The sequence below is a fragment of the Aegilops tauschii genome, chromosome 4, assembly GCF_002575655.3.
Source record: "Aegilops tauschii subsp. strangulata cultivar AL8/78 chromosome 4, Aet v6.0, whole genome shotgun sequence".
Lineage (NCBI taxonomy): Eukaryota > Viridiplantae > Streptophyta > Magnoliopsida > Poales > Poaceae > Aegilops > Aegilops tauschii.
Genome location: NC_053038.3, coordinates 71,373,408 through 71,384,945, shown reverse-complemented (window position 1 = coordinate 71,384,945; position 11,538 = coordinate 71,373,408). Strand labels below are relative to the sequence as shown.

The 11,538-nt window shown below is 40.9% G+C and overlaps 1 protein-coding gene across 3 annotated transcripts; it reads left to right on the top strand.

The window, feature by feature from the left end:
• The first annotated feature begins 476 nt into the window (after positions 1 to 476).
• On the top strand, positions 477 to 7,936 carry LOC109733440 (DExH-box ATP-dependent RNA helicase DExH10). Of its 3 annotated transcripts, none has more exons than XM_020292660.4 (17): positions 477 to 693; positions 1,401 to 2,417; positions 2,680 to 2,994; positions 3,203 to 3,307; positions 3,414 to 3,482; positions 4,302 to 4,469; positions 4,546 to 4,617; positions 4,692 to 4,808; positions 5,000 to 5,221; positions 5,347 to 5,505; positions 5,952 to 6,041; positions 6,130 to 6,225; positions 6,297 to 6,450; positions 6,530 to 6,678; positions 6,770 to 6,865; positions 7,077 to 7,169; positions 7,613 to 7,936. In XM_020292660.4, the coding sequence occupies exons 2-17, from the start codon at positions 1,419 to 1,421 to the stop codon at positions 7,721 to 7,723; spliced, it is 3,015 nt and encodes a 1,004-aa protein (XP_020148249.1). In that variant the 5' UTR covers positions 477 to 693; positions 1,401 to 1,418; the 3' UTR covers positions 7,724 to 7,936. The 3 variants fall into 3 exon arrangements, with proteins under 3 accessions (XP_020148249.1, XP_073352401.1, XP_045083351.1); XM_073496300.1 differs by having other exon boundaries at positions 478 to 1,310; XM_045227416.2 differs by having other exon boundaries at positions 484 to 693; positions 1,334 to 2,417.
• Positions 7,937 to 11,538: the final 3,602 nt, after the last annotated feature.

Below are 11,538 nucleotides of genomic sequence, written 5' to 3'. Positions count from 1 at the left end.
CATACCACTCAAAAAATGTTCAATGTGTATTTAAAATATTTAAAATTTATTAAAAAATGTTCAAACATGTATTTAAAGAAATGTTCATCATGTATTTAGAAAATGTTCAACATGTGTCAAAAAAATGTTACATGATGTATAAAAAAATATACAACATGTGTTGAAAAACCCAACATGTATTTAAAAAAGAAAAAAAGAAATACTTTAAACAGTGAAAACCGATAAAACACATATAAAAGAGAAGAAGAAAAAACCACATGAGAGGTTGTAAAACCGGTCCATAGAACCTTCTCAAAACTGCTTCAGGGAGCGTGAGAGACAAGGCAGGTCTCAGTCTCGCAACAAGCGAGATATAGTCCCTGCGGTCAGAATGTACTGACATTTGTTTTTTTTAAGGAAAAAAAGAATGTACCGAGATGGTGGTGTGGCCAAAAATTGCACTGGATCTGCTTGGTTTGGGCTTTTCGGTCCGAACCCATTCTCGGTGCCCATCGGCGATTCTGCGACGGGTTCGGACGAGCGAGAGGGGTTGCCTGCCACCGGCCGGAGCGCTGCCCGACCACGCTCCCCATCATCAGAAATCAAGAGCGAAGGGCGGGCGAGAGGGGTTGCCTGCCTCCTCCAGCTCCGCTCATCTGGCGCCGCCTCCCCGCCGCGCTGCTCCTTCCTCGCCGTCAAGAGAGTGAGAGAGAGGTAAGCCCTCGCCGAGATCTGTCTATTGCTCCAGCTCCTCGCGGGCACGTTCTTCCGGTGCGCGTTCCGGGCCTCGATTCGGCGTTCGTTGCGACGGCGGCGGAGGTGCCAAGAGCGTAGGACCCGTTTCCCTCCCAAACCATTCCCAGGCCGAGCTGTTTGCACGCACGAGAACAGGAGCACGAGGAAAGGGGAAAAGACTTATGGGGCCCCTTTCTGCAGTTTTTCCACTAGGGTTTTGGGATGATGCTGATTCTTAGGTTCCTGATGTTCCAAGGTTCAATTGAACCTCATTCCCCATGCTATGTAGCTTGCTGGGTTCGATTCATTCCGCTTTTGTATTCCCAGTCAATTTATTCTGGCATTTTTCTCTAGTAATTCTTTAAATTGTATATCCGTTTTGTGTGGTGGGAATTGCTGCAAGTGATTGTGGGAAGTATATTACGAAGCTTTTGGGATGCTCCGTTTCCGGCTTAGGGTTTTAGTCTCGTTTTAACTGGTACTGTGGTGTTGGAATGTTGCAAGTTGGCCATCGTTTGCCATATCCAGAACTTCCTTGATATGTTAAGCTGTAATTTCAGTCTAGCTCTGCTGCTCCTACCCATTCATGTCTGCAAGTAATGTCTTCTTTTCTTTCTAGGCATGCAATGCAAGTAATGCCTCTGATATTCTACCGCTGCAATTGGCTCATGTTTCTAATGTGATAGGTAAATCCTATCGAAAAGATGGAAGAGGTGGAAAATACCAGCAAGCGCAAAGCACCCGAGCTGGATTCCGAGGACAGTTCCGCTGCCGCTGTTATGAATGGACATCAGTCGCTGCCTGGCTCGGCTGCCAAACGTCAGAACCTCGCCCGGTCGTGCATCCATGAGGTTGCTGCCCCCAATGGCTATGATTTGTCTAAGGACGAGGCCGTACATGGGACCCTTTCAAACCCTGTGTTTAACGGGGACATGGCCAAGACATACCCGTTTCAGCTCGACCCCTTCCAGACTGTCTCGATCGCCTGCTTGGAGCGGAACGAATCTGTCTTGGTCTCAGCTCACACCTCTGCGGGGAAGACGGCCATTGCTGAGTACGCCATTGCAATGTCGTTTAGAGACAAGCAGAGGGTTATATATACCTCTCCACTGAAGGCTCTGAGCAATCAGAAGTACCGTGAGCTTAGCCAGGAGTTTTCTGATGTTGGCTTGATGACTGGTGATGTCACGCTTCAGCCAAATGCTACTTGCCTGGTCATGACGACGGAAATCCTGAGGGGAATGCTCTATAGGGGTTCCGAGGTGATCAAGGAAGTTGGTTGGGTTATATTTGATGAGATCCACTACATGAAGGACCGGGAGAGAGGCGTTGTGTGGGAAGAGAGTATAGTTTTCCTCCCCCCTGCCATCAAGATGGTCTTTCTTTCTGCTACCATGTCGAATGCAACCGAGTTTGCTGAGTGGATATGCAATCTGCACAAGCAGCCTTGTCACGTGGTGTACACAGACTTCAGGCCGACACCGTTACAGCACTACGTGTTCCCAATAGGTGGGTCTGGTCTCTACCTCGTAGTAGATGAAAATGGTCAGTTCAGGGAGGATAATTTTCTGAAGCTGCAAGACACATTTGCGAAGCAACCTAGTCAACTAGATGGGAAGAAGAGTGGTGGGCCTAAAGCCAGTGGTCGAATTGCAAAAGGCGGGAATGCTTCTGGAACTTCTGACATATACAGAATTGTCAAGGTAGGCAGCCACTGACATACTTTAGTGCAAGATAAATTCTGGCTTTATTGTGCTTTCTGAATTTACAAATAAATAGATGGTTTACGCTTTCTTGTACAAGCATGCATATTTTGTAGTTTACCACGTGCTGGCTTTAAAAACTAGGGAACATTCATGTCTCACTTATTGATGATATTCACTGTTTAGCTGTTGATGTTTTATAGTTTGGTTTAATTTCTTCCAGTCTTATCCCTGATTAATTCTGATGATTGCTAATTTGCAGATGATTATGGAGCGCAAGTTTCAACCAGTCATTATTTTCAGCTTTAGTAGAAGGGAATGTGAGCACCATGCGATGTCGATGTCAAAACTTGATTTCAACACTGAAGAAGAAAAGGATAGCATTGAACAGGTTTTCCGCAGTGCTATTTTCTGTTTAAGCGAGGAAGATAGAGGTTTACCTGCTATAGAGTTGATGTTGCCTCTTCTTAAACGAGGTATTGCAGTACACCATTCTGGACTGCTTCCAATAATTAAGGAGCTGGTGGAATTGCTCTTCCAAGAAGGTCTTGTGAAAGCTCTCTTTGCTACTGAGACGGTGCGCGTTTTAACCTCATTGTCCCACTTGACACTAAACTTATTTTATCCATTGACATGTGCATAATTTGGAACTATACTCCTCAAAGGGACTTCTATTTTTTATTTTTGAAATAGAGAAAGTCAGATAACTATTTCTTTATACTTTCTGGAATTATTTTCACTCTTTAGTAGCAGCATTTGATTAACTCATGATTGTTATTCTTCAGTTTGCCATGGGACTGAACATGCCTGCAAAAACAGTTGTCTTTACATCTGTCAAGAAATGGGATGGTGATAGTAACCGTTTTATTGGTTCTGGAGAATATATACAGGTAAATCTAATGTACATGAAGTGAAGTCAGGCATATATATGTAGAGTTAGTAGGTGGAATAGAATGTACAAGCCCTTCTCACAATAATTTTGTTTTTTCTTTCTAGATGAGTGGAAGAGCCGGTCGGCGTGGCAAGGATGAACGTGGCATTTGTGTTATAATGATAGATGAACAGGTAAGGCTGTGTAGTCTTCCCTTACAACTTTCTTTGTTCTTAATATATTTTATATAGCACGATGATTGTGCGTGGAATTTGTATGTCTTTCTACTACAATAATTTGATCAAATGCATCCCCCATTCAGATTCTGCAGTTGTCTTTTTTTTTGAACCGGGCATAACCCCTTTCCATTACTTATCATAACGGAAATTGCAGTTGTCTTTCTGCGTTGATTATGATAATTAAATGTGGTAACTGATTACTGCTTTATTTTTGTCAAACGCAAATCATTGCTATTTTACTTGTAGTCATGGTTCTGATTTTGGTAGATGTTTACCAGTTTGATATTTGAACCTAACAGTTTTTATTAGTTAATTATGGGTATGCAGTGGCATGTAGTTGGAAGTCATTATAAGCTTAATTTTTTAGACTATTGAACTTTGCATTTGAAAGATACATGCGCTGTTCGTAGTTCTCACCTCAGTAGTTGTGTTGAAGAGTCATTTTGTTCTGTTGAAGTTGTCCTCCCAAGAGACATTGTTCTATGTTCATGCTTGAATTCTCATAACAAGCTTTACTTAGCTTGCAATACTTGTTACGCAAAATTAATTTGCTCCAATTCTTAGTAGTTGTGTTAACATTCATTTTGCGCTATTGAAGCTGTCCTGCAAGACACTTGTTTTGTTCCATATTCATGCTTGAATTGCTTTTCGAGATTTATTTTGCATACCGTGATTCTTATGCAACATATATGCGCTAAAGCTTTTGTGTTGTGCTCACGTGCTTCCTTTAGTTTGACATTTGGCCTTTGGTCATAACATAATTTAACTTTTCAGATGGAAATGAGTGTTATCAAGGACATGGTGTTAGGTAAACCAGCACCTCTCATCAGTACTTTCCGACTGAGCTACTACACTATTCTGAATTTGCTGAGTCGCGCGGAGGGCCAATTTACTGCTGAACATGTGATCCGGAATTCATTCCACCAGTTTCAGTATGAAAAGGTCTGTATCAACCTTAAAGATGCCTTTTATGACATATCCTTTTGAATGCCAAAGATGAGCTTCCGTTGCTTTTCAGGCATTACCCGAAGTGGTTCAGAAGATTACAAGGTTGGAAAATGAAGCTAGCTTGCTGGGCTCTTCTGGAGAGGTATGCTATTTCGGTTGTAGTATACATTATTGTGCTTCTGTTTGACTAACAATGTATCACCTCTACTTGTACAGAATGATCTTGCTGAATATCACAAATTAGGGCTTGATATATCTGAACTTGAGAAGAAAATCATGTCTGAGATGATTAGACCAGAGAGAGCTTTGTTATATTTGGTTCCTGGAAGGCTGGTACGTAACTATTTCTCCTAGGTTCTGTTCTTGCTTGAGGATGACTGATAAGAAACAACACACACTATGAATACTGTGTATTTCTGTTCATCATTTTCCTTCTTTGATGAATTGCTCTGTTATGACTTATGATGTGGATTCTGTAAAATTTACACAGATTCCATTTCACTGAGTAATTTGCATCATGGCAGGTTAAGGTGAGGGATGGTTCAACAGACTGGGGATGGGGTGTGGTTGTAAATGTTGTAAAGAAACCTCCAGCATCTAGTAGCCTCCCCCCTGCATTAAGTGCATCCCGCAATAATAACTATATAGTGGATACCTTGCTTCATTGTTCTTCTAGTTTGAGTGAGAGCGGATTGCGTTCAAAGCCATGCCCACCTCGCCCTGGGGAGAAGGGAGAAATGCATGTGGTGAGTTGAAGATCGTGACAGAGGATTTTATTGTGGTCGTTTATCTTCAGTTTGCTAGTCATATTATTATTCTCATTTAGCGTTGGCCCAAAATTTAGTTTTGACTAATGTTCAGATATTTGCAGGTGCCTGTACCATTACCTTTGGTATGTGGTCTAAGCAGCATTAGAATCAGCATTCCATCTGATTTGCGACCACCTGAAGCAAGACAAAACATACTTTTTGCAGTTCAAGAACTAGGAAAGCGTTACCCCCAAGGACTTCCAAAGCTAAATCCAATTACGGTGAAAATTCGTCTTACATAATGCCTCTTTTAAGTTCATTGTTAATTTTGCACTACAAGTACCATTTTTGTTTAGAGAGGCTCAGAGTTCCAAAAAAAGGAAGTCAAATTTATGTTGTCAGGTTTTGGATGTACATTCATTAGCACAGCTCTCCGGATGAGATATATCATATCCGTTTTTCCTCAGTACATCGTCCATGCATGATATGCAGACGGAGAAAACAAATGCTATAGCTAAAATACTGATATGGTCTTCACCTGCTTATTTCTAGTCTGCAAACCCTTTGATGCGCTCCCTTGCTCTACCTTCTGCTGGCATTCCTTCGTGTCACATTTAGTTGGTCCAGTTTCTCAGATCATTCTTTCCTAAAAATAAATCACCTGTCATCCTAAAGCGATCATTTTGAATCATGGTGTCATTTTTTGACATTCTGGTATAATTAATAGGACATGGGTATTGAAGAACCTGAATTAGTCGACCTGGTTCATAAACTTGAGGATCTTGAGCAGAAACTGTGTTCTCACCCACTTCATAAGGTATGCCTTATTGTCACCTTTCAATTAAGAAATGCCCAGTCCCATTTTTACTTGATGCACTTTTTTTTTTGCTATTTTTGTGTCTCAGTCCGATCAAAGTGAACAGCAACTGTCATGGTACCAAAGAAAAGCTGAATTGAATCATGAAATTCAGCAACTAAAGTCAAAGATGCGGGATTCACAGGTTGGTTGAATGTTTGTATGATTGATCCTTGTTAAACAGCTAAATGGGTTCTCACATTCTCCATCATTCAGCTACAAAAATTTAGGGATGAACTGAAAAACCGGTCTCGCGTTCTGAAGATACTGGGTCATATTGATGCGGATGGTGTTCTCCAGTTAAAGGGGCATGCTGCCTGTTTGATAGACACTGGGGATGAGCTGCTTGTCACTGAACTTATGTTTAATGGTACCTGTTTAATATGACTGTGGGTTCAGTTTTTGCTTACTTTACATTCAGTATTGCATTAATATGTTTATGTGACTAGGTACATTTAATGATCTTGATCATCATCAAGTTGCTTCCGTTGTTAGCTGCTTTGTTCCGTGTGAGAAATCAAGTGAGCAAATACGCCTGAGAAATGAGCTTTCTAAGCCAATGATGCAGCTCCAGGAGGCTGCAAGGAAAATAGCCGAGGTGCATACTTGTTGTATCATCACTATATCGCCACCCATCTCCCTGGTCCCTATGCTTGATTGGGAACTCTGATTTCTCACTCTTGTTTTAGGTACAACGGGAATGCAAATTGGACATCAATGTTGAAGAATATGTTGAATCAACTTGTAAACCCTACCTGATGGACGTCATATACTGCTGGTCAAAGGTTGGTCAGACTATGCAGTTCATTAAACTATAGATCTTGTGTTCCTTTTTTTTGGAAATTCTCTGGGCATTAAGATATCTTATTTCCAATTGTGACATTGATTCTCATCATGCATAATCTCGACATCTGATGCAATCATACTCTGCATCTGTACTGCTGCTGCAGTTTTTGTAGTAATTATGTGTAGAGTCCTGAAACATTTTCCTCACAGGGCGCCACCTTCGGAGAGGTGACAGAAATGACTGACATTTTTGAAGGAAGCATCATACGGCTAGTTAGGAGGCTGGATGAATTTCTGAATCAGGTAAACCACCTGTTGGTTCTGGGCACTATTACTAAAATCACTTGGATAATGAGAGTGTCTGTCTTTGGTTATCCCATTTGACTTAAAGTGCATGCGAATAAAAAAAAATCTGCCTTTGATTGATCCATTAGATCAATGTGCATGTGAATACAAGTGTGACATGTCCTTCTAGCGAAATGTCCATAAACTGTCAACATTTACTCTCAACTGTGACATGACTGAATATGATGAACAAGTTGGACTGTAGCTAGATATGTAAGAAATGTTATCAATTTCTGTTTATCTCCATATATAGAAGTTGTGATTGGCATCTGACTTTCTTCTTTGGCCTTTTCTGCATGCCCAACACTTTACTTTCCTATTACAAAGTTCTGTAAATAGTCAAGAAAATAAGCTTGCTTTGTTTTCCTTTGTCGTACCAACTGACTTAATTTGTTTGCCAGCTAAAAGCCGCTGCTGAAGCTGTTGGGGAGGTCAACCTTGAGAGCAAGTTTGGATCGGCGAGTGAGAGCTTACGCCGTGGCATCATGTTTGCTAACTCATTGTATCTGTGATGAGTACTCCAGCAGTTGTAACATACAGTATATGTTAACAAACCAAACGTAGCTGTTTTGTTTTTTGTTTTTGACAGCCCTTATCTGTGGGAGTGTAGGTTGTAGCCTTGTACCCTGGTAACCCCTAGGCAATTTATTTTGGAAACTCTTATCCAGGCATTTTATTTTCGAAATTCTCCAGGCATTGAGACTTATTTAGTAATTTCACATAAATTTGACGGACTCTTTTTCAATTCGATTAACTTTTATTAAAACCGATGAACTTTTTCAGTTCTAATAAACTTTTTTTTAAATCGATTAACTCTTTTTTGAAACCAATGAACTTTTTTGAATTTCCATGATTTTTTTACAAAATTGATGACCTTAGTTTCAAACTCGTGAACTTTTTTGGGGAATCAATGAACTTTTTTTAAAAACGGATGAACTTTTTTACAAAATCAATGAATGCTTTTTCAAAATAGATGATTTTTTTCAACTTCATGAACATTTTTTTTCATATTTGTGATCTTTTAAAAAAAAATTGAACTTCTTCAATTTTGTGAACCTTTTTTGAAATCGATGGACTTTCTTCAAATTTGTGAAGTGTTTTTTGGATTTCGATGACCTTTTTTCCACTTCGAGATTTTTTTTGGAGTTTGTAAACTGTTTTTAAAATCTGTGAATATTATTGAATTCACGAACTTTTGTCGATTTTTTTCAATTTTTTGCCTTTTTTTCATAGGTCAACGTTTGATCAGTCAACGGTCGAACGAAGCGTATATTTTTTTAACATAGTACAGACGCAAGCGCTCATACATACGTGCATACACTCACCCTATGAACGCACGCACGCACATCTACCTCTATGAGCACCTTCGAGAGATTGAGCCGGCATATCATCTTGAGATTTATGAAGTCACTGTAGGCGCCTCCTCGCATTGAAAGCGCATCGCCGGACATCCTGACATAAATCTAGGAATAATGCGAGCATCAGGGTTATACCACTGTCCCACTAACCATCCAACCACATGTTGGTTCGCAGCGTATGTTTTGTTTTGATTGAAGTGGAGAACGAGCTTAAATTTAAGGATAACGAGCGTACGATTTTTTTCAGAGAAGGAGATCAAGCGTACGTTTTTTTTAGGAGATGAACAAGCGTATATAGGTTTTTTTTTTAGGGTTGGAAGCACTTTATTCAAACATAATGTTTTATGGCATACAAATAAAACCTGGCTTAACAGATAACCAGATGTGCCTCCCAGGAACTAAAGGAATAGCAGCTTTGGCCAAAACATGTGCTTCAACATTGAACTCACGCTTCTGATGGACTATATGTACCTCTTGAAAGCTTTGCATCTTCTTCTGGATTTCCTTTATAATCATTCCCGACATCCCTTTGTGAACTCCTTGTACATTCTCAACAGTAGCTGCACAATCCGTTGATAATACAACCTGCCGGCAAGCTAAGTCAGCTGCTAAAGACAAACCCTTGCCGCAGACCAGCGCTTCAAGGATCTCGGGGTCGGTTAAATATGCAAAACATACTGCTGAAGATCCCAAGTATTCTCCGTGCTCACTTCGACACACAGCCGCAATGGCTCCCTTGTCTCCATGCCTGCCCACTGCTGCATCAACATGTATTTTCACTGAACCCTGGCTTGGAGCAGTCCATCTACGACCAGCATTAGAAACTTGCTGCCGAACACCTATGTCAGCTTGAGGTAGAACCTGGGCCCTCTTGACAGAAATCTTTTTTTTTAGAACCCTCTTGACAGAAATCTGGCCGAGATCAGTCAGGTATCTCTGAATGAAGAAAAAAGTTGTGAGCGGAGATTGAAAATTTGTGAAAACACTCGTCACGCTTTGGTCGATCTGGTGGGCAAGGCGTACAAGCGTACATAGGTTTTTTTTTTGAGACAATCAAGCGTACATAGGTGTGAGCTGAGTGATTTGCTTTCTGCCTCGTGATGGGCCGGCCCACCAAGAGCCGCGTGGGCGCCAGAAACTCCAACCGGCGCTGGTCAGAGCTCCCAATTTGTTTTTTTAGACAAGCTCCCAATTTGTTAGCCTTGTAGCGTCGTACATTGGGCCTTGTAACGTCAAGTATTCGGCCGTGCAGCACGTAGCGCCACGTGGCCCGCTTTGCAACATGGCAGTCCAAATTTTGCAAAAAAAAAAAAGCTAAAAAAACGGTGGATGGTTTTGTGGGGGGAAACGGCGTGTGACCTTGCGACAACGTTCGCTCGGTTTGCAGCAACTTTGATCTGTCTTGCAGCGTCAAGCGTCCGACTTGCAACATTTATTGTATCACACATTTGCGTGCTTCTGTCTTGTAACAAAAGCCACCCGGACTTTCAGTGGCACACGTCCAGCTTGCAAAACACACGGATTTTTCTTTAAAGGCAACTAATGCTCCTTTTTATTTTATTTTGAACTAGGCAAATAATACTTTTGCTTATTCTTTCACGTTCCCCTCTTGAGTTAATAACAACAATCGCAGTGCCATGTTTTTAATAGAAAGCTTGTCGTGTCTTGTAGCTAGTGCATGGCAGCAAATACACTGGGATGTAGAGCCATGGACATTAAAACATTGGAGATGAATAGATAAAAAAAATTCTCATAAAAGAAAAACACGTACGCAAATGATTCAAGCTCCAGGCGGAGCCACACACGCAGAGAAAGTCTGAGACAATCCGTCAAAACAGGGGTCTGATTAGGGGATCAGATGCATCGGGAGAAATCAGTCGCCTGATTTGAACGTAATATTCTACTAGTAGAATGCCCGTGCGTTGCTACGGGCTTTTGATATATTTTTATGGTGTTATATAAAACATAATGCATGTTAAATTTTACATGTAGAGAAAAAAAAACACAGGCATAATCTGATAATAATATAAGTCCACTTCATATGTAATGTAAATTGATAAAAAGGCACTTTGACGATGTATACATACAGTGATGATCCAACTAAAAATCGGTTACAAATTAAGATCTACTTGACGCGTTTAAGTAATTCTCGCACAATATTAGAAATGTTATTTTTAGCTTCATTTGCATGATATTTGAGCAAGTATATTGAAAACTTCATAATCAAGCAATATATGAATACTTCACATCGAAGGTCTTACAATGTGTAACGAAGAATACTCATCATGCAAACCGGATGAACCAGTCTTTTACCGTTCCATCAGGGCATAAAATAAAAAACAAAATGGCCAGACACATCCTTGCAATTTCCTAAATTAATATTATCTTGAATATAGTGAAAACAAAAATAAATTCTTGTGTTTTGAATGTTATGATAATGGAATGTATAAATTTACCGCCCATGCTTGATCGAATACCAGGCGAAAATAACCGTTGTAATATATATATATATATATATATATATATATATATATATATATATATATATATATATATATATATATATATATATATATTGGAATTTCAGCCGGGTTGCTTTATTTCGAGTGCGCCGGTGGTTGTGGTTCTGGGAAGGCCAAAGCCAGTGCCTTGGTGGGTCGTGGGGATGTTGGACTGTAGGGTGGCGGCCTTGATTGTGGGAGGCGTGGCGTTTGTGGGCAGAGCGTGCTTCTTGGGTGCGGGTAAGCAACCATGGCTACGTGGGTGGCGGGAGGTTGACAGAGCTTAGATGCGACGGTGGTGTGTGAGCGCTGGGGTATTCAACTTGCCCAGTTCCGTTACTGGCCGACTGCGGTGACGACACTCGACGTCGTACCCCTTCCTGAAGGCCCCGTCGTGGCGTTCTCACTCCGGTCGTTTTGCTCCAGGTGAAAACCTCATCCTCTGGATCAGGCGGTGGCGACTTCGAT

Bases quoted from the DNA above. Each gene is read 5' to 3' on its own strand.
- LOC109733440 (XM_020292660.4), top strand. From the start codon at position 1,419: ATGGAAGAGGTGGAAAATACCAGCAAGCGCAAAGCACCCGAGCTGGAT. The intron at 2,995-3,202 runs GTGCGCGTTTTA...GTTATTCTTCAG, and splicing joins CTCTCTTTGCTACTGAGACG to TTTGCCATGGGACTGAACAT. The intron at 4,618-4,691 runs GTATGCTATTTC...CTACTTGTACAG, and splicing joins TGCTGGGCTCTTCTGGAGAG to AATGATCTTGCTGAATATCA.